The 26,680-nt window shown below is 62.3% G+C and overlaps 2 protein-coding genes across 3 annotated transcripts; both read right to left on the bottom strand.

The window, feature by feature from the left end:
* Window positions 1-1,668: 1,668 nt before the first annotated feature.
* MYOZ3 (myozenin 3) lies at window positions 1,669-9,081 on the bottom strand. Of its 2 annotated transcripts, none has more exons than XM_074604325.1 (7): window positions 8,902-9,081; window positions 7,884-7,970; window positions 7,374-7,528; window positions 7,037-7,105; window positions 6,789-6,936; window positions 6,331-6,502; window positions 1,669-3,015 (listed from the first exon to the last, which is right to left on the bottom strand). In XM_074604325.1, the coding sequence occupies exons 2-7, from the start codon at window positions 7,912-7,914 to the stop codon at window positions 2,853-2,855; spliced, it is 738 nt and encodes a 245-aa protein (XP_074460426.1). In that variant the 5' UTR covers window positions 7,915-7,970; window positions 8,902-9,081; the 3' UTR covers window positions 1,669-2,852. The 2 variants fall into 2 exon arrangements, with proteins under 2 accessions (XP_074460426.1, XP_074460427.1); XM_074604326.1 differs by lacking the exon at window positions 1,669-3,015 and adding an exon at window positions 4,683-6,209 and having other exon boundaries at window positions 8,902-9,078.
* Window positions 9,082-10,903: 1,822 nt separating this feature from the next.
* Window positions 10,904-25,216, bottom strand: SYNPO (synaptopodin). The gene is made up of 3 exons (XM_074604321.1): window positions 24,647-25,216; window positions 13,124-15,012; window positions 10,904-11,825 (listed from the first exon to the last, which is right to left on the bottom strand). The coding sequence occupies exons 1-3, from the start codon at window positions 25,113-25,115 to the stop codon at window positions 11,046-11,048; spliced, it is 3,138 nt and encodes a 1,045-aa protein (XP_074460422.1). The 5' UTR covers window positions 25,116-25,216; the 3' UTR covers window positions 10,904-11,045.
* Window positions 25,217-26,680: the final 1,464 nt, after the last annotated feature.

Raw genomic sequence — 26,680 nt, 5'->3', positions numbered from 1 at the left:
CATGGTAGCGCCGTATGTTGAGCTGTGGGTGAGCTAGAGAAGCCTTATTTCCCTGCTTGCAGACACTGGGCAGGCTGAGCTCCGTGTCTCCGCTAGCTGATCGGATTGTTGATACATCCCAGATCTTTCATGTAGTGTTGAGGGGTGGGAGGGGCGGGGGTTGCAGACAGAAGGGCCGTCGGGGCTCTCTGGATCAGGTGTACCAGAATTCCAGTGCTAGCCGTGTATCCCGTTTGCACACTTTTGAAATAAACTTCTGGAAAAACAAAACCAAACCCTTTTCAAGCCCATTTGATATCCTCAATCTGAACGCTATGGACTATTTTAATGTAATCAGAGACTCTTCTGTCTGACGGGTAATGACTTATTATTCTAATGAGGTATTAAACCAAGCTGAAAAACAAGCTTATCAGATGTGCCAAACCCATGGCTTTGCCTTCCTATTGTTACAGAATTTTCCTCCTTCCTTTTTCCTGACATCTCGCTTAAAAAAACCAACAAAACCTTTTTGATGCTTCACCTCTGATCCTGCATGTCCTGAGCAAGAGAAGTGTTAGTTCTTGCAAGCAGACCGTGGGTAGTGCAGCGTGATGTGGGGTGACAGTTTAGCGGTTGCCTGTTTTAGCCCGGTGACAGCCCCCCGTGGCCCCCCGAGGCTGGGCTTGTGTTGCTGACAGCTGCAGCGGGGGGACGCGGCGCGGCTGCAAGCTTCTCCGGGGTATATTTGGAGCATGACTGGGGCTTTCGTGGCCTGTGGATACAGTCTCCTCTTAAGCTGTGAGATGCATCCCGCTTTGTCCTGCTTTGGTAAGAGGTGAAACTTCTCTTTCTGTGCTCCAGCTCTAGTGGTTGCCCAGGAGCACCCGTGTCCTGCACGGAGCCTGCGCTGTGTAACGCGTGTACGTGGGGCTGGAGGATTTTAAGTTTTATCTGTGCGTCAGCTGCTTTCACACAATGGATCTGTGGACATCTTTCTGTAAAGCAAAACATGACGGGACTTGCTCTGAAGCCTCATTTGCTTGTTTTTCAAAAAAACACATTAAAATATTTGAAATTTTCAACACTTTGCTTAGAGCCTGCTTCCTGGAGCAGAGTGGCCGAGAACTTCGATTTTTATTTGGCTGCTGCTAAAGCTGAGGTGCGGAGCTGGCAGTGACAGCGGGTCCACTCTTAGTTCCGAGTGGTGTCCTGTATGATTTGGGCGCAGGTGGTGAGTTTGTCAGGTCCGAGCTGCCCCAGGGCGGTGTTGGAGGACGGGCAGAGGGCTGCTGGGGACGTGGGAGGGCTGCAGCGTGTGCCACGGCTCTGGCCCCGCATCTCTGCAGGCAGGGCCGTGAGCGCTGAGCAGACAGATCTCGAATGCCAGCAGGCTTTACATTATCGCAATTTATTTATTATGTCTAGCCAGGTCCCTGGGGTACACGGGTTCTTCAACTGATGGACAAAGAGGAGGGAGAAGGGTTTGGAATCATCGTAAATTCTTAACGTTTACGGAACAGACCTTTTCTCTTTCCATTTGCTTGTCCCCTCCTGCTTCTGGGGGAAGAACAGAGCAATGGAAGTTTCCTGCCTGAATGGGGTGTTGCGGCAGCAGCATCCCTGTGTGGGATTTCCTCTGCGCATCAGTCTGCACGGCGTTACAAATACACTTCACAAGCGAGGCAGCTGTTAACTGCATTTTAACCACAAAATTTACTTGCCCGATTCAACCGCGGCGGTGGAAAAAGAAACTTTTATCCTGATGCGCCTGCTTTTGCAAGATGAAGTAAGGGTAACGTTAAGAACCTGACAAAAGCAATTGTAGAAAGCCGGTGTTAAGTTAGAGTTTTTGTTAGCGGTTAGCGGGGTTTTCCAGATGTTCTGACGACTGTCCGATAGCCTGTTGTTAGTGGCGTGTCCCGCTGTGTGTCACTGCTGAAAACCTTCGTGTAGCTGAATCCTTGCTGCTGATTTTTGTGTTCAGGGGGAAGCCTGCGCTTGCTCCGGAGTCACGGCTGCGCCGCTTTTCCTTCCCGCTGATGCTGAAGTTGCCGGAATACCCCATCAGGATCCTCAGACGGGCACAATTCTGCAGTGCGGAGGGTCCAGGCAGGGCCTGATCCTTATCGACCAACTGCATGAAGCGCATCTGGCGTAAGTCCATCAAAGGGCTTAGGTGTTTAAGCAAGGCATGCAAATAGCAGTAGGAAGGGGAAAATAACAGCTGCCAAGTGCTAGCCAGTAGCTTGTGGAAAACGGGGCACAAGTTTCCAATTCCCAGTGTTCCTCTCCCATCTATCCCGGTTGTGCTGTGTTGGTGAACAGGCAGATTTCCAGCTCCTCACTTGTTTCTGTTGTCCAGCCAGGCCCAAGGTAAGTGCTTTTAACGCGCCAGTCCCTCTGGTAACTTGTTTTGCTGCTGCTCTTCAATTATCACCTCCTCTCACTGTCCTGACCGGAATAACAGATGTAGAGTTGTCCTGAAGGTGGAATTTCTCTCCAAAGGCACCAGCTGTCGGAGCAGGTCTTGCGTGCCGGTGAAGAAGCAGCGAGACAGCTTGGTGAGTCCTGCCATTTTCCACGAGGACAGGCTGTACGGCATGCTTTGTCCGGGAGTTCACGGTGATCTGCTTGGATTAACGAGGAGGACTTGGCTGGTTAGCTTAGCGCTAAACACCCTTGTGACAATGGCTGGTATGAGGGGAATTCCAAATGGTCCCAGACTTGAGCTTGTTCAAATCCCGCTGGAGAGGATGACAACCCGCGACCACTAGCTTAGCTTTCGCAAAGAACACTCTCCCCTACTGTGCGAAGTATGTTTGAGTCTGGCGAGAAAAGCATCCGTGGCGATGGGGAAGGGAGCGCGCGGCCGCCTACAGCTCATCGCTCTCCGGCAGAATCCGCACCCAGCCTTGCGGCGTTCTGTTGAAGTTGGGTCTGTAGGAGATCACCTCCAGAGCGCTCAGGTTGTCCAGCTCGGTGGTAGGTGCCGAGAACAGGTCGCTGACCAGTGCTCTGTCGAAGGGGGCGGGAGTCCTGCGGCGGGAGAAGCAGCAGATTTAACACGGCAGGAGGAGAGAGTGGGCATGTTGTAAAGGGCTACGAAGAGGATTAGGGGACTGGAACACCTCTCTTATGAAGAAAGACTGAGGGACTTGGGTCTAAAAAGTCTGGAGAAGACTGAGGGGGGATCTTATCCATGCTTATAAATACTTGAAGGGTGGGTGTCAGGAGGATGGGGCCAGGCTCTTTTCAGTGGTGCCCGGGGACAGGACAAGAGGTAACGGGCACAAACTTGAGCATAGGAAGTTCCACCTAAACACGAGGAGGAGCTTCTTTCCTTTGAGGGTGGCAGAGCCCTGGCACAGGCTGCCCAGAGAGGTGGGGGAGTCTCCGACTCTGGAGACATTCCAAACCCGCCTGGACGCGTTCCTGTGCCACCTGCTCTGGGTGACCCTGCTCTGGCAGGGGGTGGGACTGGGTGATCTCCAGAGGTCCCTTCCAAGTCCCACCATTCTGTGAAAAAGCAGGTCTGGATTTACTAACTGAGCCCAGCAGCAGCCTAGCAATGCCTGTAGCAAATGACAACCCTCCTCTTCCTCCCCGGGATGCTGTTGGAGCCTCTGCAAGCCCCGCGAGGTGCTTCTCCTGAACGGAATCACACAGCCAACTTCAACCCAAGCTTTGGCAGGCCCGGGGAGCGGGGTTTGGTGTTTGAGTGCCAGTGGCTGTGCAGGGGAGGGAGGAAGCCCGTTCCTACCTTTGCCGTAGTCTCTTTCGGTGGGCTCTGCCAACAGCAGCAGAGGCGTTCGGCACGTGAAAGGGGTTAGGTTAAGAGAGCAGGTGAGGGTGACAAACCCCCTGGTCTTTAGAAAGTGACTCGGCCACAGTGAATGTGTTCTGCAGAGGGTTGAGGCTGACGGTGCTGCCTCCTGATCGCTCTAGCACATGTGCAGGCAAACGTCTTTCTCCTGGCCCTGGCTCCAGCCTGCCTTTTGGGACAGCTTCTCTTGAGCTATGACTAACAGGAGGAGCACTGCGGGGGCAAGAGCTGTCATCCCTTCCTGGAGAAATGTGGAAATGGACCGGGGAAGAGAGTGCCAGCCCCCGAAGAGCCAAGAATGTTGGTTTTGGAGCAGCCCGTGGAGGCTGAGCTATCAATGAGGCATAGCTGGGAATGTTTGCTTTGGGAAGCGCTGCGCGAACATGAGTAACACATGGCACCGTTTTGCAACAGAGGAGAAATAAAGGGGGGGAAATGTAAATGAGGGAGGTTTGTTCCAGAAACTTTCTCCCTTCTGGGAAAAGACGGTCCTTCTCAAAGCTCGGGTTTCACTCCCTCCTGAGGCAGCGCACCTTAGCAAGGTGGCCGAAGGGCTTTGCATCACAGCCCGAACCTTTAAAGTTGGGAATAAATCGATATCTGCTTTAACGCAGCTGCTGTTGAGACGGTGAGCTTGCCCTTGCCCTGTGACCCATGCGAGCTGTGCTGGGATTCACCTAGCTTTAGGCAAGACCGCTGGCTTCTCGCTAGCCGATTTGTTCCAAAAAAGCTTGTTTTTCCGCAGTTTGGTATTTGATGAACTGAGAAGTCGATTTAAAAGCCAACAGCTTGGAAGATCATGAAAAGCCCAGTGAAAAGCAGATTGGCTCTCTGAATCTTCGTGCCTCAGTGAAGAATTAGAGGAGGTGGCGAGAGGCTTGGTGTTAAATTAGCATCCGTCTGTATTAAATAACAGTTCAAGACTTTAAATAGAAAGGCAGCGTGCAAGAAGGGAGAAATGGTACGGGGTAAAGCATTATTCAGAAACATGCCCTTGCTTCAGTCCCTGTCCGTAAATAAACGCCGAGGCAGGAACATGGCTCAATGTTGACAGAAAAGAGCCAAGCGTCTGCAGCAGCTCCTTGTTCTCCCCCTCCGGCACCTCCTCGGATGTTACTGCTCCCGGAAAGCTCAGGATGGCTGAGTGGCTGGGAAGGAGAACCTGAGGGAATCGCTGAGGCGGCCCCTCGGCTTCCCCACGGTCCTTGTCCCTTCTGGTAACCCCATCCCTTCTTCCCTCTCTCCCTCAGCCCCACGCCAGTGCAAACCAGCGGGCTGCCACGCTTTCACTGGTGTGGGAGGGGAAACACGAGGGGGCTGAGCGTGCTGCAGCCTTGTGCTACGCCCCACGGCAAAGCCCCAGGGCTGGGGGAGAGGAGAGTGGCGAAGGAATGGCAGCAGCGTCATCTCGGCTCCACCAGCAGCTGGGCTGATCGTCGCCCTTCGGAAAGCAGAGGGGTTGTGGTTCCCCACAGCTCAAAGCCCAGCAGTCGTGTCCCCCGTGACTTAAATCCAACGTCGGGGCGGGCTCCGGAAAGCTGCTGTCTCCGGAGGCCCAGCACCAGGGTAGATGGTTTGACAGGGAGCAGTGCTGTGTCCCAGAAGGGAGCTCCAGTGGGAGCTTGCCTACTGGAAGGTGACTTTGGCCAGGCCACCAAGGCTAATGTACTTTCATCCTCACGGAAGAGGCTTTCCGTGAGGAGGAGAACCAGGACCTTGGTTTGCAGGTTCCCTGGGATGATGTCCATCTTGAAAGTTCAGTTCTCGTTATTCTACCTTGGGTTGCTGGTGCTTTGTTACCACCAGATCTCTGTCTCCTGGATCCCCACCAAGCACCTTCCCAGAAACGAGATTTTCCCCAGTGTTCTCTGCTCCTGGGTCCCAACCTCGACCCCAGCGCCATTTGGAGGTGCGAGGAGGCACGGCAGCCACGCTCCGTTGGAAGCAGCCGCAGGGCATGGAGCTTGCCAGGCTGAGCCACCAGAAACTCCCCTGTCTTGAGACTTCCATCTCAAGCACATGTTTGGAAGGAATCTGGTGACCTCTTAGCACTTTGTGGGAAGATTAACCTTACACCCCCACTGCTTCCAGCAGCTGCTTGGATACCTTAAGGAAATTAGGAGAGAGACTTGGCACTGTTTGTGCCATTCCTCCACCCAGTCCAGAGCTAAGCCCGGCTGGGAACAGCAGCGATTCCTTCTCCAGGACCACGTGCGTGAGAATTAGTCCTCCCAAATTTCATTCCCGAGGTTACCCAGTGAGGTCAAGCTGCTAAAGTCTGCATAGGCCAGTGGTGGAGCTGAGAGGGGATCTGGAGAGCTGCTGGAGGCAGGGACCTTTGCAGAGGAGCCACGGAGGAGCTCCTGATCAGCGGCAGAGCGACCTGAGCCCTTGCTGCTCCCCTGTGCTGCGTAACAGAGGGCACGGACCATTGATTTCCCTGGCAGAATGGTAGGTGCTTCTTGAGGCTGAAAGGTTTGGCCAAGGGATGGACAGGCTGGTGGTGCCTGCTCCTCGGCCAGCATTACCTGTTGAAGCTCCTGAAGTCCCACGGAGTGGGTCTCACGGGTGGCTGGTTCTTGCCATGCACAGCGTTGTCCTTGTCGCCGAGGAGCGCCTGCCACGGGGAGCGGTAGCCCTTGGGGATGGCGGTGGCGTTGAACTTCTCCGGGGGGACTTCTTTGAGGGGGCCCGAGTATCCTGGGTGGGGGAGAGATGGCGTGAGCTGCTGTGGCCACAGCTGGGCTGGGACAACGTCCCGAGCAGGGAAGGGGAGGCTGGGAACAGCCCTGCCTTTGCATGGCCACAGAGGACCTGCTGCTGGGGGCAGGATTATGTGTATATAGCATAAATATGTTATCTATTCATATATATAACAATTCTGGGGGAGGGTTTTGGGGAGGACCCCTCAGCAGGCAGCAGCTCGAAGAGCCCCACATTACTGAGACTACAATAGTGCCGGCTTTGGGGTGTAGGTGGCGTTTACCTGGGGCCAGAGCATCGGGGTTGAGGACTTTGCTCATCTGCAAGACTTTCTCCGTCTTCTTGGGCACTTCGGGGGGGCCACCCTGGGGCGACGCTGCCACGTGGAGCTCGGAGTGATAACTCTGCTGGCCCCCGGCATCCTCCCCTGCCTGCGGAGGGGACAGTCAGCGGGTGCTGGGACCTCCCCCTGCCCCAGTCAGGACTTGGGAAGCTGTCCAAAGCACCTCGGAGCTTCCTCCACCTACTCACCGTCCACTCGTTTGCTGTCCCCTCCTGGTCACCTTTCTCAGGGCGGTGTGAGCCACCCGTCCCTTGGAGCTGCGGGAGGTGAGGAGAGGGGTTGGTGGGTGCAGAAGGGGACCGGCACCCTTGCTCTTCGGTGGATGTTGGATGTGATGCTTGCCCACCTCCATGCCCAGCCCACCAAGCCGCCTCTCCCCTCCCTTCATCTCGGCGTAGCGGGCGGCTGAGCGTGGCTGCCCTGCTGAGAGACCCCCAGCCCCGCCAGGAATCGCTTCCCTGCAAGGGCTGCAAGAGCCAGGGAAGGGCCGTCCCGCCCGGAGCCAGGGACGAGCCACAGACCCACCTGCCTGTAGCCGCTGGGATGCTCGTAGACGAAGCGCTGCACCCGCTTCTGGCGCTGCTGGAAGAGCTGAGAGCCGCGGTTATTCCGCAGGGAGAGCTCCTCCATCATCAGGTCCTGGGGCACGCTCATCTTCTTGCCCAGGTCCAGCCGGGGCGCTGGGGAGGGTGGGGGAGAGCAGAGACACAGCTGAGGCCCCTGCCAGTGTCCCTGTCACAGCTCAGCCATGCCCCCGCGCCTGGAGCTGCGTTTCCTTGGTGGGGGGAATTGTCGGGGAGTTATCTCAGCTCCAGAGGCTCAAACAGTCTCTCCTGCCCCCGTGCATGGTCCCCTCCAGCCTTTGGCACATGATTGCTGCGCATGATCGGGGCTGTAGTGCAAGAGGGGACCAAGAAAGCAGGCAGAGAAGCCCCAGGCAGCGGGGACAGTGGCCACAACCAGCGGTAGGTCTGGCCCCTCGGCAGGGCGGGCACTGCCCTGGGACCGGTGGCACCCCCCAGCACCTCCCCTTACCGTCTTCAGGGCCCGGTCTCATGATGGTCATCACTTGCTTCCGTGCTTCTGGGGCAGTTAGGTGGGAGGGGGACAGATCCTGCCCAGCTGGAAGAGAGAGGCAGCCCTGGGGTGACACCAAGCCTGGGGACGTGTCAGCCCCAGGCGTGCCATGGGGAGACACCAGGCTTTGGCTGAGCATCTCCCCCAGACAGCATCATCCCTGAGCCACCTCCCCTGGCCACCATTGTCCCTGAACACCTCCTGTGGCCAGCATCATCCTCACGCTGCTCTCCATTCCCTTCGACAGATGTAAGGAAATGTCCAAAGCGCGCCACCCCTCAGCCCCTGCTTGTCATCTTTCCTCCCTGCCTTTCTTTAGGGCAAAAAATGTCCCCAGCTCTGTCCTTGCCCACAGCAAGCCGGTGTTCTGGCATCCTGAGCCCCCTGCGAGCAGCCCCCACAGCCTGCGGGACGAGCGGGGGCCCTGGCTGCCACCCCACCGCCACCTCCTCTTTAGCAGAGCTATTTTCAGCCACTGGCCCCGAGGGTGCAGGAGACGCAACCCTGACCCTGCCGGGGAGCTGGCGAGCCCGGCCAGCGGCGAGACGGGCTGTGGGGCTGCTGGTCTGGGCTGCTCCTTTGCGGGGAGGTGGCTGGAGATGAGACCAGCCCTGGTCTGAACCCCCCCGGTGCTGCTGGGGCGTTCGGCTCAGCAAGTGCGAGGAGCAGGGTGGTGGCTCGGCCCTGTTTGGTGCACCTGGTCTCCCTGGGCTGGGGCTGGTGCTGTGCAGCTTCCCCTAACAGCCCTGCAGAGCAGGGGGTCCCCGCGGGGCCGCGGGTGCCTGGCACGCAGCTCCCTGCCAGCTGAGTCCAACAGCGACCATCCGCACGGCCAGCGTGGGATCCGCGCCCCGTCCTTCCCTCAAAACCCTCGGGGAGACCATACCCTGACCCCCACGGTGGGGACATCCCCACCACCAAGACTGGGACGTCCCCAAGCACCCACCCAGCTGCTGAGCCCAGCGTTGGACCTCACCTCCTTGACCTGGCCAGGGGACGCCCCGGACGCCGGGGACCGAAGATGCTCTCCTGCTGCGGCTGGGGATGGGGCTGGAGCCAAGCTGTGGCCACCAGCCGCTCGGTGGTCCTGGCTGGCCCTCCGCGGCACCCCCGGGCTCCCAGCCGCTCGCCCTGACCCGTGCTGGGCTCCAGCCCAGATGCCAAGGTCCGGCCGCGGGACAGCAGTTATTTCTGGCTGAGAAAGGGGGCGGAGCGGGGCTGACCCTTGGGGACCAGGGACACAGTCACCCCAGCACAGAGCAGGGCTGGCCCTCGGGGACCAGGGATGCCATCACCCCAGCATGGAGCAAGGCTGGCCCTTGGGGGCCGGGGACGCCATCACCCCAGCACAGAGCAGGGCTGGCCCTCGGGGACCAGGGACGCCATCACCCCAGCACAGAGCAGGGCTGGCCCTCGGGGACCAGGATGCCACCACCCCAGCACGGAGCAGGGCTGGCCCCTGGGGACCAGGATGCCACCACCCCGACACAGAGCAGGGCTGGCCCCTGGGGACCGGGATGGTGGCCATGCAGCAGCAGCAGGAGGTGGCCATGTGGCACGCGTGCCCAGGCCACCTCAGGGACGGATTGGAGCCAGGCAGGTCAGGCTGGGTGGGATAACGGCAGTTTATTTCTGAGCTGGGGATACAGCTGTGTGGTGAAGGCGGGTTGTGGTGGCTGGTGGAGCAAGGGGGGGGCTGTGTCCCGGGAAGGGCAGGCTGCGGGGCAGGGGGACCCCAGGGAACAGGGATGGGCTGGCTCTGACAGCGTGTCCTGGGGAGAGGGAAGGGGTGACGGGGGTTCCCTGAACAAGGAGCATGCCAGAGCCCCGGCAGCCCAAACGCATCCTCCTTTCTCGGTGCTGGTGTCAGGCACCAAGGCTGTGTCCCCTGGGTGGGGGCTGTGTCCCCTGCGTGGGGGCTGCGGTCACTGCCGCAGGGTCTCCTGGCTCCCCAACAGGCGCCTGCCCACCCCTGGGTGGGGACAAGTGTTTTGGGGACCCATTGCCCTCCCGGGCACCTACCGCTCTCCCCAGGCCCTGCCACATGACTGCGTCCACCCTGACGCCCTCCTCTCCCCATTTCCCTCCCCCCAAACCTCCCTCTGACACTGCTGCCCTGGCAGGGGGGGGCTCTGCCTGCCCACCCAGCCCCTTGCAGGGCTCCCCATGGGGACACCGGCTTGTCCCCAAGACACTGTCAGCATCGCTTCCTGCACCGACACCTCCTTCAAACCCTCTGCAACCCGTACCGCTTCCTTCAGCCCCCCCACAGCCCCCCCACCTCCTCCCACCCGCCCTGGCCGCCACAGCCCCCACGGGTCCCCGTGTGTCCCTCCATCCCGCAGGGGTGGGGACAGGATGGGGTGAGCCTGGGGATGGGGACAGTGACAGGGGACAGGATGGGGCTGTCCCTCTTTGCCTGGGCAGGGCAGGAGGGCACCTGTAAACGGTCCCCTTGACATGGCAATAAATAACTTTGGTTCTCTTTTTGGTCACGGCGGAAGGATTAAGGGCAATTCCTTTGAGAAACGTAAAATAAAAGCAATGAAGAAGTGGGGGGCTGGAATGAAAAAATTAACTTTTCCTCCCCAAAATCTGGTTTCAATTGAAACCAGCCATATCTGGAGGCTGGGACAGGATGAAAGAGGGTGCCCGGCTGCGGCACCCACCCGGCGCTGCCCACCCCAGCAGAGCAGAGCTGCGGTGACACCCCGGGGTGACACCCCAGCGCTGGGGACAGGGGACCACCGAGCCCGTCCCCACCTTGGCTGTGTGGCCTGGGGCTGGCTGCGGAGGGAGGGGACAGTGCTGGGGGCTGGCTCCCCCCCACCACCACCCCCCGCTGCCTGCTCTGCCTGCGCTGCCTGCTGACCAGGCAGTCCTGCCCCGAAAGGTTAGGCTGGTAAAAATAGAGCGGGGCCATGGGATGGCGGGCAGGCAGCAGGCACCTGACCCCCCCGGCACGCCGAGGGGCCACGGCAACTCCGCCGGGGAACGGGGACACCGTTTTTTGGGGACCGCAGCCCCGAGGGTTGGGGTGTTCCCAATGGAGGGTCAGCGGGTGGCATCGCCCGGGCTGGCGGGGCTGGGGAGAGGGTGGCCCAGCCGGGGCTGGCTCGTTTAGGAGGTGCAGGGGGCCCCTGAGGGCAGCCCCCCCGGTTTCAACCGCAGGCTGCCGGTCCAGCCCCGGGGGCAGAGGTTGAAGCTGTGGATGCCCGGGCTCTTGGCCCCCGAGTCTTCGGAGTCGAGGGAGACGTCCGAGTCCGTCGGGGACCGGGAGGTGCAGCGCTTGGCTGGGGACCACCCGCCCACCACGGGGGATGGCAGGGGGCTCCTGGGGCTGGGGGACAGCCCGGGGATGGGGCAGGAGGACGCGCCGGGTGGCAGCAGCAGCCGGCGACCCTCTGCCCAGGCGGCTCGGGACATCCCGGGGGAGGCACAAAACTGGGGACCGTCTGCCCGGGGCGATCGCAGGGGGCTTTTGTGGGTGGGCGAGGGGCTGCCCAGGCTCCCCAGCACGCTGCTGGCAGCCTGCGGTGCCGGGGCTCTGGATCCCTCCGACCGCACCGGCCGGGGGGACTGGGGCAGGCTGGGGGGGCCGGCGGGGATGGGGGTGAAGGGCCGGGAGCCCTCCAGCCCCACGGCTTTGGGAGAGGAGCTCTTTCTCCGAGCAGCGTTGATGATGTTCCTGGCGAGCCGCGCTTGCATCTGCCGGCTGGCCCGTGGGTCGGCGTCCTGCCGCAGCGGCGACAGGGACCTCTCGCTCCACGGAGGGGACATGGGGGGTCCCTCGTCCAGCTCGGGCACCGAGGCCGGGCTGGCCCAGCCGTCCAGGCTGCCCGGGCGCCGCACCAGCCGGGGGGTCCAGGTGGGTGAGGCGGGGAGGGACGGCCGCCTTTCCTGGAGGGGGACAGAGAGCGGGTTAGTGCCGGCACCGCTCGGGGGGGAATGACAATGGAGGCAGAGCAGAGGGACAAGGGCAGGATTGGTGCCGGGGGGAGCTCCGTGCTGGCTCGGCCCTGCAGGAACCAGGGATGCGTCCTCATGCATTGCACCCCCTGCAAGGGCTCCCCCAAAATGCCTTTGCCTCTGCAAACCCCTCGCCAGCCAAGGAGGTTGGGGCGGGCTGAGCCTGCAATTAATCATCCTTGCCCAAAATCTCACCCAGGACCTCTCACTACTTGCAGCTTCCTAAATCCTCCCTCCAGGTGATGCGCGGAGACCCCCCCTGCGCCGCTCGGGGGTCCATCGCCCGGCAGCTGCTCCCACGCCGGCAGGAAAGAGAAGAGCCAGGTCTGACAGCGCAGAGTGTATTCAGAAAGAGGGGGAAAGAAAGAAAGAAAAACGCAGGAGAAATAAAAGCACAGTCAAAAGGCAACTCGTTACCACGGGGGGAGCGGCAGGAGAGATGGGCAGAGGCACGGCTGGACCACGAGCATCAGGCTGAGCATCACCCAGCTGGCCCTGCCATCGCCTGCCATCCCTCGCTCCCGGCCGTGCCAAGCAGCACTGCCCGTCCCCAGCTCCGGCACCGGAGGGCAGGGACCCCACAGTGTCCCCGGCACCGTGGGGCTCTGCCATTCCGCCAGGGATGTGGCTCTCCTCCGTGGCATGGAAACAAATGAGGACAGATCCTGAAGGAGCAGCAAAAGAGACGGGAGCAGGCACAGTGAGGCTGAAAGGCGGTGTGTCCCCTCCGGGTGTGCTTTGGTAGGAGGCCGATAGGAGCCGGCAGGACAGACGGCGAGCGGGCAGAGCTGGCAGCTGCCGGCTGCAAGAGTTGGAAAGGCAGGAGGCGAGGAAAGGAAGGAGCCGGAGATGCGATGCTCCATACAGCTTCCAGGCGAGAGAAGAGAGAAAGTGCCGGCGGTCCCACGGGATAGGCAGGCTCCGGATGGCTCTTTGGGATCCCATGGGCTCTTATGCCCCCGACTCCTGCCACCTCCCCGGGACCCCTCGCCTCCCATTGCACTGGGGGCTCAGCAGCGCCTGTCTCACCCATGGTCCCAGCACTGCAGCATCCCAGCTACTTCTTTTTTCCTATTTCTTTTTCTTTTTTCCCCCCCTTTTTGTGGTTGGTTCGGCTTTTGGCACACCCATGAGCAGTTAGGGAGGACTCAGCCAGTGCAGGGAAGCCTAAAACCCCCCTGTTTTTCTCTCCGCCACCGCTACTTGTAGCAAAAAGAAGGTTTCCACACCTGCGGCTCGATGCCGGCGTTCCTGGTGGAGTAGGAGGGCCGGGGTGCCTGGAAGCCCCCCTTCGCTCGGGGCGGCAGCAGGCGGCACGGGGAGGCCAGCAGCGCCTCGGTCGGGGCTCCGGGACCGGCACGGCTGCCGTGAGTCAGGGGCAGAGCCCCGGTGGCACCAGGGAAGGGGCTGGAGGTGGTCTGGCTGGCGCTGGGCACGGCGGTGGGATGCCATACTGGGGAAGGAGGCAACGGAGAGGTCGGGCAGGAGGTTTGCTGGGGGTAGGGGTAGGCATCAGGAAGGGAGGGTCTGGGTGGAGGCATCTCCCGGGGCATGGACCTCCCTGGCCCCTTGGATGGGGAGAGGATGAAGAGTGAAGACTGGAGCTGGTAGGGCTGGTGCTTGGAGATCTCTATCTCCTTCTGGGAGACCTCATTCTCTACCAGGTTGCCGCCATACAGAGATGCCGGGGGGGTTTTGGAGGGCCTGGAGGGACTCTTGGAAGGGCGTCTGGAGACCATGGGTGACAGGCAAGCATTGGCATCGTACTTCCAGGAGGGAGGCAGGGACATGGTGGGTGACGGGGACCGCAGCAGCTCGGGCTGGGAGGGAGCCTCGATGATGAACTTCTCCATCCTGGACTGCCGGCGGGCAAAGAGCTCGGCCCCCTTCCCTCTCGCTTCGCTGAGGTTGTGGCTGGGCTGTGGCTTCGGCTTGGGCTGGATGGTGGGGGACTTGAGGCAGGAGGACCACGCCGGAGCATCGTCGGCCGGCGGGAGGTGCTGCCCGCCCCTGGCTGTGCTGTTGGGGACAAAGTTGGCGGCTTCAGCCCCAAGGGCGAAGGGCTCATCCTCGGCACCGGGCTCCCCCTGCTCCTTCTGCTTCTTCCTGCTGTCCGCGCTCTGCACCAGGTCCAGCAGATCGGGGTTGGGGCCCAGCTTCGGTTTCTCGACGAAGGTGAACATGGACTTTTTGCCGGCTCTCCGGGCGGCCGACTCCTCCAGGATCCCTGTTTTGGGCAGGGGGTTCGGTCCGCTCACCCCGCAACCCAGGGGGGGACCCGGCAGCATCTTCTGCTCCCGGGGCGGGTACAGGGCCGAGTAGGCGGGGGGCGAGCGGACACGGGTGAGCCGCGGGGGGCTGCTCAGGGTCTCTGCGTAGGTGGGTGGTGGGGGCAGCTCGGTGGCTTGGGGTCCCTCTGTGGGCTGGCTGCTGGTGGGGGATACCTGGGTGCCGAAGGGCCTGGCCGTCCGGTTCTTCACTGGCTTGGGCTTGGCCAGGGTGAGATGGACCTCATAGTACTGCCGGCCCCGCGCCCCGTTCTGCTGCTGGCTGGCCAGGGATGTCGTCCCCGTGGCCGTGCCCACTGGTGCACTGGGCACCTCGCCGGGCACCTCGCCGTTCTTCCCCTCCTCGGGGCTCTGCGGCAGAGCGAGAGCCGCCGTGCTCGGCCCCGCAGGGGCTCCCGCATCCCCGAGCCCCCCTGCCCCACTCTCCATCCCGCCGGCAGCCCGCTCCTGCACGCCGTTGGTGGCGGCCGATGCCATGTTCTCCTTCAGGTAGACGCTCAGCGGGACCTGCTGGGCCTCAGCAGGTGGTTCCCGGCACGGGGAGGCGTTTGCCCGCAGCTCCTCTCCCAGAGTGCCGGACTCCGGCTTCGTCCCCTGCCCCTCGCCCTCCTCCATGGCTGCTTGCCGAGGCTGGGGTGCAGGGCTCAGCGGCAGCCCCCCGCCATGCCCGGCCCCGGTGAGCCCGTCGACGCGCTGCTTGCGGCGGTTGAAGAGCAGGACGCCCTTGGAGCTGGGGCCAGGCGCCGTGGTGAGCTGCGCCGCGATCCTCCGGCTCCGCGCCTTCGCCTCCTTCAGCTCCTTCTCGGAGAGGCTGGCGCTGCGGGAGAGACCTGGACAGAGGGGAGAGGGGGGTTAGGGGGGCTCAGTGGGGGTGTGGGATCCCAGCCCTCCCTGTCCAGGACCGACAGCCCTTCCTCCAGGTATCCCTTGGCGTCCCAACCCCTTCCCCGGCAGCTGGGGGAAGGCAGGAGGGACGCTGCGGGGGGATATCACAGTCTAGGGGTGATGGGGAGCCGATGAGATGCTGAGCTGCAGCTCTGCACACCAGGGGGGAGAGAAGGCAAAGCCCAGGGGACACCCAGGGGCTCTCAGGACCTTTCCTCCCATCCCACCGCGGTGACCGTATGGGAAAGGAATTTCTCCAAGGGCTTCGGCAGGTCTCACGTTGCAGCTGGCATGGTTTTGGCCCCCGGCTCGAAGAGGCAGTGGGCAGGGAAGGGGCCAGCGTGTGTCCCCCGTCCCCTTGCCCCAAATCCCGGCACGGTCAGCCCCGAGCGGGCAGAAAAGCAAACCCAGCATCAGCGGGGAGATGCCACCCACCACAACCTCATGGCAAGGCGGGTGGCCAGTCCCAGCTGGGGACTGATTTATGGAGCAACACGAGATGGCAGCAGCCGACAGAAGCTGTGCAGATCCCGACCCGTCGGACACAGACACAGCCCACAGCAAGGAGCCAACCTCATGCCTTCAGAGCCTACGCAAGCGCTAAAAGCAAAGTGCTAAAAAGCCCGGGGAAAGCCCCGCAGCAAGTGGCCGGAGTGGTGCTGGGCTTCTGGTGCGCTGGCCAAAAGGTCAGGGCACCAGCCCTTCCCGAAGGCCAAAAGGATGCGGAGCTGCCAGGAAGGCATTTTCTCGGGGTGAGCAATTTCCTACGAGCTCGCCCTGAAGCGCCGGCGGGAAGGGCAGCGTCCCCAGCCCTGCCGAGGGACAGATACCAGTGCGGAGCCATCAGCATCACCCCAGCACCCACCCAGGGATCAGCCCCCTCCCCAAAGGCGCTGCCGGGATGGCTGTGATGGGGTGTCCCTGCTCCGGTCCCAGCAGGGAGTCGGGTGGTCTGGCCGCCCGTTCCCAAGCCCCGCTCCCCCGGGTGCCGCCAGCACCCGCTCCCCTTCCCTTCCCATCCCTTCTTCCCTTCCCTTCCCTTCCCATCCCTTCTTCCCTTCCCATCCCTTCCTTCATGTGTTTCTCATTTTCTTGCCTTCTGTGCCATTTGGGAGCCTTCCAGGATATTTTCAGCAGTGGCTCAGCCTACCAGCGAGGGAAGGGATGGATGACTAAGCCAAATCCTTCCAGCGAGCCCACGGCGAAGCAGGAGGGCTGCTGTGAGCTGGGCATCTCCTCTTCCTCCCCCTTCATCCCTCCCACCTCCCCTCAGCTCCCAGCAACTCCCTGCCCCGGCCTCAGCATCGCCAAGGCACACAGGATGGTCCTGCCTCCCCAGAGGGGCTGGAGAGGAGGAGGAGGAGGAGGAGGAGGAGGGTGGATGAAGCCTTCGGGCTGTGGGACGGGAGGGATTTGGCTGGCCACGGGGGAGAGGAGGCAGAGATGCCAGTGGAAACTCTCTCCTGGAGACAAGGAGCCCATCCACAGCGGCAACGCCGGCAGCCAACGTCTCCCCCAGTTAGCGCCCGGCATTGTTTAACGCCCCACTTCTATTTGCTTTGGCGGCGGCACAGAGCGGAGCCGCGGTTTCCTCCGGCCGGGCTGGCTGGAGGGCGGCCAGCACCGCGGCTCCCGCTCCGCAGGGTCACCCTCGCCGCCTTTATCTCCGAAACGGAGGAGAAATACAGCCAAGGAGCCGTTGAGAAACAAGCCACAGGCTCCAGATGTCTGTGAAATTCGTGCTCCGAGCCGAGCATCCCTGCTTCCTCGGAGGCCGAGGCCGCCTAAGAAGCCAAGCTCTCGGCGGAGCCATTTTGCAGCCTCTCGCTCTTGCTACTGCCTTTTAACAGCAACCGAGGGGCCTTGGGGGATCTCCTCCACGCTGGAGGGATGACTCAGCTCTTGGCCAGCCCGTTCCTGCTTGGACTAGCCGCCGGATATGCTCCCGCATAGCCGGGACCAGCGTTGGGATTTTTCCCCCGGGATTTTGCCCCCAGGAATCCCCATCCCTCGCTGCCACCCTGGGCACGGGCATCCTGCTGGGCCACGGGGTGCTGCAGGGTGGGAGCCCCCCTCACCTGAAACCCCCCCACCTGAAATCTCCCATCTGGCGTCTGCTCCCAGCATCACATTCCGCACCCCCATCCCCTACGCGCTTCCAGCAGCCCCTGCCCACCTGGTACCCGCCATTCCCGGGCTGCTCCACCTGAGCCTGCTGGGAATGAATCCCTCAGGAGAATAATGGGGGCTGGGGGAGGAGGTAGTAATTGCTCTTCACATCCAATTTTCACCGCATGGATGGAGAGCACCGAAGCCTCCAGCAAGCCAGAGGAATCTGCAGAGAACCCCCCCTGTACGCCGCCCGGCTTGCACAGCCGCACAGAGCCCAGCGGATGGACGGACAGACGGACGGACCCTGCGGCCCTGCAACCCAGCTCTGCAGGCACCGTTGCAGATGGGGCTCATCACCGCTCAACCTGGGGTGACACCCCATCCCCAGCCGAAGGGCAGGGACCACCTCCCTCCCCTCTCCCCTCCAGTCTGAGCTGGAGGATGAGGTTATTCGACCCGGCGTGAGAGCCGTTAGCCATCTGCCGCGGTGGCCGGAGGGACCCTTGTCACCCCGGGTGGCTCCTGCACCCTTCTGTCCCCTCCCAGCCGCAGGGAACATCCCTTCATCCCTCCCCGCCATCCCCTGCCAGCCGCGGAGCCTCGGGTGGGCTCTGGCTGCTGGTTTCCCCCCGGCCCCAGGCAGCCGGGAGGGAGCTGAACCGCTGAGAATGTCCAGGTGGTGGGGAGGAGGAGGAGGAGGAGGAGGAGGAGGAGGGGCGCGGGGCCGAAGGCAGCCTGAGCGGTGCGGGGAGGAGGCAAAAGCAAAACTATGCGTGGCTGAGCACGCCCGGGGCTCGTACGGCACTGGAAACCGGCTTCCGCCCATTAATGGGAGTCCAGTCCAAAATCCGAAGGGTGACAGGCTCTTCTCGCGCTTTTCCACTCTTCCTTCCTTCCTTCCCACGCCGCACACCGGCTCGCCACCACGCTGCCCTTCGGGAAGGAAACGGTTCACCTCTCCAAATGTCCCAGTTTCTTCCAAGAAGAATGAATCCAGCCCCGCCAGCCCTCTCCGCTGCCGTGTCCCCGTGCTGGAGGGTCCCCCCGGCAGCCCCCAGCCCTGTGGTGCAGGGATGCCGGGGACGGAGATGGTCCCTGTGCCCTGCAGGACTGCTGGCCCCCCCGTGCACAGGAGCAGCCAGCCCCCTGCAACGCACGGCAGCTTCGGCCAGAGGAGCCTATAGATCTCTATCTATATATTTATACAGGCACTTGCTCCGTAGGTTTCCCGTTGCTCCAGGGGTGACTTCCAGCAACATCGCCCAAGTGCAAGGGCTTAACAGCTTCTTACCGAGCTGTCAGTCATCCCTCCCGCAGCACATACTGTGCTCTCCCTCCAGAGCGAGGATGACGAGGGCGATGAAAGGCATTTTTGTTGCTCTCCCCTCCTGGCCAGATGGGGGGGGGGAAAATAATCCTTCCAGCTCAGCTTTCCGTGCAAAGGATGGGTCGCCCCGCGCAGCTTTACTGCAGAGCGTCTGAAGTCCAGCCAGCAAAGGCTGGAGTCACCATCCGACCCCAAATGACGGTGAAGGATGTATCAGACCCTGCTTGTGGCCTGCCCTGCCCTGACACGGACTCCAAGAGCTGGAATGAGATGAGGATTTGGCCCCAGACTGCAGGGAGGGGAGACATCCCAGGGCTCTCTGAGCTGACAGATCCAGTGGAAGTTGCTGGTCGTGACGTGGCTGGGATGTCACAGCAAGAGAACCAGCGGCTTGGAAGCTGTCACCTGGCAGGTCTGGGTGGCTGTGAGCACCGGGCACGGTGGTGGTGAGAAGTCCTTGTATGGAGAAGCCAAGAGGTACCGGAGTCCCAATGGGGCCGGTGGGATGCAACAGGCCATGCGAAATCTTGGACTCAAGGCTGGCAGGTGACTCCAAAATCTATCCCTAGCCTGCTCCGGGTTTGGATGCTCGGCCATCCCGACGCTGCAGCCCACCTTGGCAAGCTCGCAGGAGGATGCTCGGGATGTCCCACCAGGCCACCCGCCGGCCCCAGGGCTGCCCAGGGCCACCAGAGCACGGACCAGCAACCCCAAATCCATCTTTGCACGGCGCAGCAGCCGCCATCCGTAACACGCAGCTGCTTTTCCCCCTTTCTGACCATTTCTTGGGCTGCGGCGAGTCAACCCAAACGCTGCCTCTTGCTGGCAAAATCCCACCGGCAAACCCGGAATTAAACCAAGAGAAACGCCTGTCTTTCCAGAGGGACGCATGCCGCCGCCGTGCCACCTCCCTGCCACGAACCCGAAAGCACATCGACAGCCGGATGGTGCTGGGGAGGCGGGATGCAGTGTTTTCACCCAAACACCGAGGGCTTTGGACACCGAGGAAATGTAAGCAGGTTTTTTTGGCAGAGGAGCCAACTGGCCTTTTGCCCCAGCTACAGCTGTGCAGGATTTTTTGCAATGCGCACTAACTCGCACACATTGAAGCCCGCGCTTCCCTCCAGCTCCCAGAGTTATCCCAAATAATCTGCTGCTAGGAAAACAAGGAGGGCAGCACAGACGGGCAGTCAAGCTAGCTAGAAACTGAGACAATTGAAACATATGGGTGGAAATACGACAATTTTCTGCCTTGTTCCCACCTTCCAACCCTCCTATACCCCAGATATAAAACCTCCGTGAAGTTTTTATCCGTGCTGGCCCTGCCCATCCAAAAAGCCCCGGCTCAAGCGGTGGGTGCCGTGGTGGGAGCAACTTCGCCTGCCTGGCAGGGCGCACCGTGCTGGGCCTCTCCTCGCGGGCGCCTTTGCCAGTGACAAAATCTGGCACAGCGAGAAAATTCGATGCGCTTGCAAGTTTTTTCCCTGCGCTCTGTTCACAAGGGCTTTGCTGGATTTGGAGCTGTTTGCCTCCCCATGCTCCTCCCGGGCTCGCAGCCGTGTCGCCGCCTTGCCCAGCACCCTAATCCTGCTGAAAATCAGCCCCAAAGTCTCCAAGTGGCAAGCCCTGGCGCAGCCATCTGCCAGCCGGGGGAGGAGGAAAAGGGGCTGGGGGGGGTTTTGCTCTTTAATAGGGACTGGCTGTCGTGCCCCGCTTTCCCGGGCCATGCCAAGCCGAGGGGATGCAGCGAGCAGCCCCGGCCCTGTGCGCATCCGCGCTGGGGAAGAAGAGGCTGCTGCTACCACCTAAGTGGAGGCAGCACCTTCCCCCAGCTGGCCAAAATTAAGCTTTTAGCTTTGCAAAAGGAGGCTGGAGCTGGGCAGAGCTCCTCCAGGCTGCCCTGCCATCCATCCGCCCGGAGCGCAGCAGAGCCAGCCCATCCCATGGCCGGGTACCACGGGGACCCCATCCCTCCCTGTAAGTGAGTCCCAGCCCCCCGATGCCCGGCGGTGTTCGGACTCGCCGCAACACGCCCTGGGCTGCCGGGGCACCGGTGGCAGCCCTGCCAGGCTGGTGCCATGAGCCGGAGGTGAGAAAAGGTCATCTGTCTCGGCTCGTCCCCGTCGGATGGACGGAGCGGGGAGGGGAGCGGGATGAAACGGGGCCTTCGCCTGTCCCTTGCACAACCGGTAAGGGATCCATCCCGCTGGCTGCCAAGCCGCAGGGACAGACCTTGTGTCTCCAGCGCTGGGTGGCACGGCCAGGGGAGATCACGTCCCCGCGGGGGGGGACAGGGGGACAGGGGACATTGCCTGGGAAGACGCTCTGCAGAGCTGGGTGGTGCGACCCTGTTGAGCCCCGAGGGGGACCCCCAAGTCCATGCCGGACCCCTGGGTGTGGGCAGAGGGAGCCGACACCCGCCCGGCTAATTTATATAGAGAGAAACCCCACTCACCCCTTGTCTCCCCCCCCCGGGGCTAGCTGCAACTCCACTCGCCTGCCCTTCGCCCACCACCAGCACCCTACGGGGGATGCTGGGCGAGCGCCCCCCTACATCCCCGTACACCCCCGGACCCTCCCGTGCACTGCCAGCCCCCGGCACCCCCGGCCATCCCCAAACCCCAGCGCCCCCCCTTGCCACCCCGCTCTGCGCTCCCATCCCCCCACCCCCGGACCCCCGGTCCCTGCTCCGGTCCCCCGGCCGGCTGCCCCCTCAGCCCCCACCCCGGTCCCCGCCCCAGCCCCGCTGCCCCCCCCAGCCCTGGCCCTACCCGCGGTGCCGGTGCCGCCGCCGCCCCTCGCAGCCCGACTGTACCGGGGAGGAGGCGGCGGGCAGGAAAGTTGCGGCAGCTCCGCCCTCGGAGCGGGCCCGGAGGGGGGGGCGGCGGGCGGGGGCCGGGGCCGTGGGGGGGGGGTGGGTGATGGGTCCCGCCGGCCCTGCCCCTGCCCGCCCCGCCCGACCGACCGGACGGGACGGGTCCCCCCCTCCCCGGCGGCACCGCCAGCCGCCCCGGCTGCCCCCGCCGGCCCTGCCCCGCCGCCTCCCGTCCCGCCTGGGTCGGCGCTGAGCCCCACGGCGGGTGAGAGCAGCCGGGCACCCCCTTACCAAGCCTGGGGCACCCCCTTACCCAGGCCGGGGCATTCCTGTATCCCTGCCCTGTGCATCCCCTTATTCCTTCCTGGGGTATCCCCCTTATCTAGCCCTGCATATTCCCCTTACCCAGCTCTGCGCATCCCCTTATTCTATCCTGGAGCATCCCCCTTGTCCAGTCCTACGCATCCCCCTTGCCCTGCCATGCACATCCCCCTTTCCCAGCCCTATGCATCCCCTTATTCCATCCTGGGGCATCCCCTTTATCCCTGCCACGCACATCCCCCTTTCCCAGCCCTGTGCATCCCCTTATTCCTTCCTGGGGCATCCCCCTTATCTAGCCCTGCATATTCCCCTTACCCAGCCCTGTGCATCCCCTTATTCCATCCTGGGGCATCCCCTTTATCCCTGCCATGCACATCCCCCTTTCCCAGCCCTATGCATCCCCTTATTCCATCCTGGGGCATCCCCTTTATCCCTGCCACACACATCCCCCTTTCCCAGCCCTGTGCATCCCCTTATTCCTTCCTGGGGCATCCCCCTTATCTAGCCCTGCATATTCCCCTTTCCCAGCCCTGTGCATCCCCTTATTCCATCCTGGGGCATCCCCTTTATCCCTGCCATGCACATCCCTTTCCCAGCCCTGCGCATCCCCCCTACCCCAGCCCTCACCCCCTTTCCCTCCCCCGAGCACTGCCCGGGACCTGCAGCACCTCACCTGGCAGGGAAGTAGGGCCCTCCCTTGCTGCCGCTTTCCCCAGTGCCTAAAGAGTTGGGGCACTCCGAGCTGGGCAACGGCGTCACCGCCCCGGGGACCCTCTGGGAAGAGCACGGAAAGCCCTTAGCCAGGGGCGGTCAGCTCCCAGTGATGGCAGAACCACAGCCGGATGATTCCTGGGGAGCCGGCATCACCTCTCAGCAGCTGGGGCTGCGGAGCTCCCAGGCACCGCTGCCAGTGGGACCAGCCTCACCCCCTTCCCGCGCCCGTCCACACCGCAGGATGAGCTCTTGGCCTTATTTTTTGCCTTTCTAATTTCCTTTCTTCCTGCCCTTCTTTGCTTTTTTTTTGTGCTTTTCTGGTTTTTGAGGGAGACTGGCGCTGGCTCGGCAGCCCCCAGGGAGCGAAACCTTCCGTTTATTTGCACACCAGACAGAGAAACCAGTCCTGCCTCCTGCATCTCGCAGCCGCTGCCTCTACCCGGGGCTCCTGCGCTCCTCAGCCTGCCCCGAGAGGTGCCAACCAGCTCGGGCCGCCGTGCCGGATATTTGGGAGCAGCCAGCCTGGCCTTGGGCTGCTGGATGGGGACCAAAGGGACACCGGGGACCTGCCTGAGTGGGTCTGCGCCGCTTGAGGCGGGGAGGGGGGGCACCCACTTGGCTCCCAGCTCTCAAGGCCACCCCTGCATGATTTTGGGTGCGGATGGATGCACCCCTTTCTCTTGCGGGAGCTGCGTGGGTGGGGGTTATTTTACCCCCAGCCAGCGAAGGAGAAGAGGAGCAAATCCCCGACAGCTCCCGGGGATGCTCCCGCAAACGCCCTGCCGCGAGGGCAGCCCCGATGCCTCCTGCACAGGGACCTGCCCTTCTCTCCCTCCTCCGCCGCCGTCCCTGCTCTGAACCAAACCTCTCCCTCGCAAACCTGCAGGTTTTTTCACAAGGGCCCGGCACCGCCGCCAGAGCTCAGGACCCTCAGCGACATCCTGCCCGGAGGCTCTGGAAAGTCTGACGGATCCCACAGGCAGTGGCTGGTGGTGATCTCACTTGGAGGGGGAGGAAACGGGACAGACAAACTCTTTCCAACAAACCTGTTGAGTTACTTTAAAATTCCAGGCTGGCAGCAAAAGTGCTGGATGGCGGTGCGGGTTAGGAAAATGCTGAGCCTGGACACAGTGAGGGCTGACCTTTCCCCACCGCGGATCTGCCGGCCCAGAGCAGAGGGAGGACTGGGAGGACTGTTTGGGTCCGCCCGGATTGTGTGGCTGGGCCCTGAAACACGACGCCCGTGCGGCCGGGGAGCTGCTGGGGCAGCGCTGAGCCAAAAGGGCTTGGCGGAGCTTCCCAGCCCTCATCCCATCCAGGGAGCCGCTGGTTTTGAGGACGGCTGACACCCCAAAAAAAGTCAAGGGGCGGATTCTGCACACCACGTTCATTGTCAAGCATCCCCAGCCGGTCCCGTCCCTCCCCATCACTGGGGCTGCTTTGGGAAAACCAGGCTCTGAGCAGAGCCGCAGCATCCGATAACGCCATCCCATGGGGACAGTGACACACCTGCCCCGGCGCCGCATGGCAGCTGAGATAACAGCTGGGCAGGAGCGAAATAGAAAGAAGGGTGGAAGCAGGGTTTAAAAATGGGTCCGATGCCTGTAAGAGGATGGGTCTGACCCTGTGGGAGCATCTCCCCAGGGTGGGGAGGTCCGCGGTAAACCCGAGATATGTGCCTGTATTTGTGTCACCGTGGCCGAAGGGACAGTCACAGAGGGGGACCGGCTGTGAAGCTGGGCTGTGAAGCGAGGCGACGGCAGAGAGCATTGTCGGAACCAACCGGCCTGAAATAAAGCGCTTAATTTTTAAACCAGGAGCTGAAAGAGAGATGGCCCCAAGCCACGTAACGAATGCTTGGCCATCCCTGCCCCGACAGACCGGGGAGAGATGTCCCCATCCCAGGCAGTGCCCCAGGAGCTGGTCCTGATCACCCCCTTCTTGGCAGGGTCCCGCCGAGCCCCGAGGCCAGGGTGATGGCCAGGAAGCCGGCCCTGCTCGGGGTTCCATTGATCTCCTTGAGACTGCAGGAACCCGCCCGCTGCCTTCCCATCCCCCTCCTGAAAAAAGCCACAGATTCCTCCTTATTTTTAAGGCCAGAGAGATCATCTCAAGCTAAAATAGTTCCAGCAGCTCAGCCGGGAGCCTGGGACCTCTAACCCAGCAGAGATCCTGCCCTGGGAAGAGCCAGGCGTTCCCACCGCTGTGCCAGGCAGTGGCAGCCCTGGCACTGGGATCGCAGCAGTGCTTTTCGGGATGCGGGATGGTGGCCAAAGGGGGTTTCTCTTACCCGCTTTCCTCGGCTCGCCGGCAGGGTCGATGAGGACCCGTTGGATCTTCACCACTTTCCACTCCTGGCTGGGGTCGGATGTGGGGCTGGCTGCTGGGGGGGGCAGCTCTGGGGCAGAGCTGGGGCATTTTGGGGGCGCTGCGGGCTCAGCCGCCGAGGCCAGGCTGCTGTCATCCAATGTGGCAACCAGAGCATCCCTGTTGAGCCCCCCGGGCTCCTGCCGACAGCTCCTGCTTGCCTTCCCTCCCAGCAGTCCCCTCTGTCCCTCCTCTTCTGTCTTGGAGGCAGGAGCATCCTGGGGGTGACACCTCTGCCCCCCTCTGCTCCCCCTCTCCTGCCAGCAGCCGTTGTCCCCCTCGGCGTCCCCCTGGGCCGTCCCGCAGACACAGGGGTTTTGCAGAGCCCGGCCGGGTGCGGGGCAGCGGGGCTGGGTTTGCAGGCAGCGCTGCTGCAGTGTTGCCTTCAGCATCTCCGCCGCTTTCCTTCGCTGGATCTCCACGGCCTTTCAAACCCGCTCCGCATGGCCGGGGGGGGGTTGCTCCTGCCTGGCAGTGTCCCTCGGAGCACGGGCAGTGTCCAGGAGGGAAGACGGCCACGTGCCGGGCACGAGCCCAGCTTTACTCCTCTTGCAGGCAGCAGGATCAAAGGAGCAGGCAGCTTTTGGAGATCCAGCCGTAGGGATTTGCCTAGAGGACACACATCACCGAGGAGGATTTTTCAGGAATTTCTCTTGTCCAGGCAGGCAGAGGAGCAGCGTCCGAGGACCTGCACGAAGGGAAGGGGGAGCGTTGAGCATGCTTGTGCGTCCACTGATTGCCTCTGGCCACAGCCCACGGAGAAGCTCCCGGCGTCCCCAGCCTGGGCTCCAGCCCCACGAGGAAGGACGCCCTGAGATGCCAGCACTCCCTAACGGCTCATTTGGAAATGCCCCACACACACACCCCAGCAGCCCCCTGCCAGTGCCACGCTCACCACCCCAGCACCCTCGTCCATCCGTCCTCCCCCTGGGCACAGCCCCCGCGGCCGGACCCCGCCGATGGGCTCCCTTCGCTTTTGCAGCCCAGACGTGGCTGTGGACACCCCCGTTTGTGGCCGGTGCTGGGGGACGGTTGCTGGTCAGGAGGTGGGGCCGCTGGGGGAAGAATCCCGTTCCTTGCACACTGGGTTTGCTCAGGGTCAGCAGGAGCCCTGGCTCCCACCTCCGGTCCTGCTGGAAAGCGAAATTCCCCGCATCCAGCTGATAAAGCTGTGTTTAACCATTGAGTGACTCACGCGGCGCCGGGACAAGCGCAGACAGACCCGCTTCCCTTCCGCCGAGCATAAATCCTGCTGAATGACGAAGGCGCGCACCGACACAGCCGACAGGCGAGGTGTCAGCTGGGAGAGGGGGATGCCATCGCTCCCGGGACAGGATACGGGTTTACAGCGTAACGGGAGGGGGGGAAAATTCCTGTGCCGTGAGTCCTCTGCAGCCGCTCACCCCACGTCGCCCAGCCCCGCTCCCTGCGAGGCCGGATCCCAGGGAAGCACCCGCTGGGCATCGCTGCTGCTGGGAGACCCACACGGACCGTGACGGATTTCCCAGGCTAACAGCCGGCTGAGGAGGAAAAGAGGTTTCTGCTCGACCCCAAACCCTCCCTGAGTTATCGCAAGATTATTCAGCGAAACAAGAAAATGCACTAGGTCACCGCCGCGGGGCTGAGCTCAGGCAGGAATACACCCTGCCTGGGGCTCGCGCGGCTTCTCCGCAAAACTTTTCCCCTCCTTAGCAAGGTTATTTTGGAAATGAAGGCGGATTGGAAACAGCCAGTGAAAGCTCAGCTGCTGAACAGGCGCTCGGGCATTTCCCCAACGCAAGGCTGCATTTTTTTGTGAATGCCCAAAGGAAATCTTCTGCCCTTTCTGAAACCCTTCCTCCTGCCTTGCTCTGCTGCGATTATTCAACATGCAGAGAGCCTGGGGGGGTGTGTGGGGGGGAAATTTCAGTGTTTCTCTCTGAAAAAGGGAATCTCACCCTGCTCTTTACATAATCCA

This window comes from Larus michahellis, chromosome 11 (assembly GCF_964199755.1).
Source record: "Larus michahellis chromosome 11, bLarMic1.1, whole genome shotgun sequence".
NCBI lineage: Eukaryota > Metazoa > Chordata > Aves > Charadriiformes > Laridae > Larus > Larus michahellis.
This window is presented reverse-complemented; position numbering and strand designations above follow the sequence as displayed.

Excerpts from the sequence above, each read along its gene's own strand:
- MYOZ3 (XM_074604325.1), bottom strand. The coding sequence starts at position 7,914 with ATGACCATCATGAGACCGGGCCCTGAAGACG. Across the intron at positions 6,937-7,036 it reads GGACAGCAAACGAGTGGACG|GCAGGGGAGGATGCCGGGGG; the intron begins GTGAGTAGGTGG and ends TCCCCTCCGCAG. Across the intron at positions 3,016-6,330 it reads GACTTCAGGAGCTTCAACAG|GACTCCCGCCCCCTTCGACA; the intron begins GTAATGCTGGCC and ends CTCCCGCCGCAG.
- SYNPO (XM_074604321.1), bottom strand. The coding sequence starts at position 25,115 with ATGCTGAAGGCAACACTGCAGCAGCGCTGCCTGCAAACCCAGCCCCGC. Across the intron at positions 15,013-24,646 it reads CGGCGAGCCGAGGAAAGCGG|GTCTCTCCCGCAGCGCCAGC; the intron begins GTAAGAGAAACC and ends CCCTCTGTCCAG. Across the intron at positions 11,826-13,123 it reads ACGCCGGCATCGAGCCGCAG|GAAAGGCGGCCGTCCCTCCC; the intron begins GTGTGGAAACCT and ends GTCCCCCTCCAG.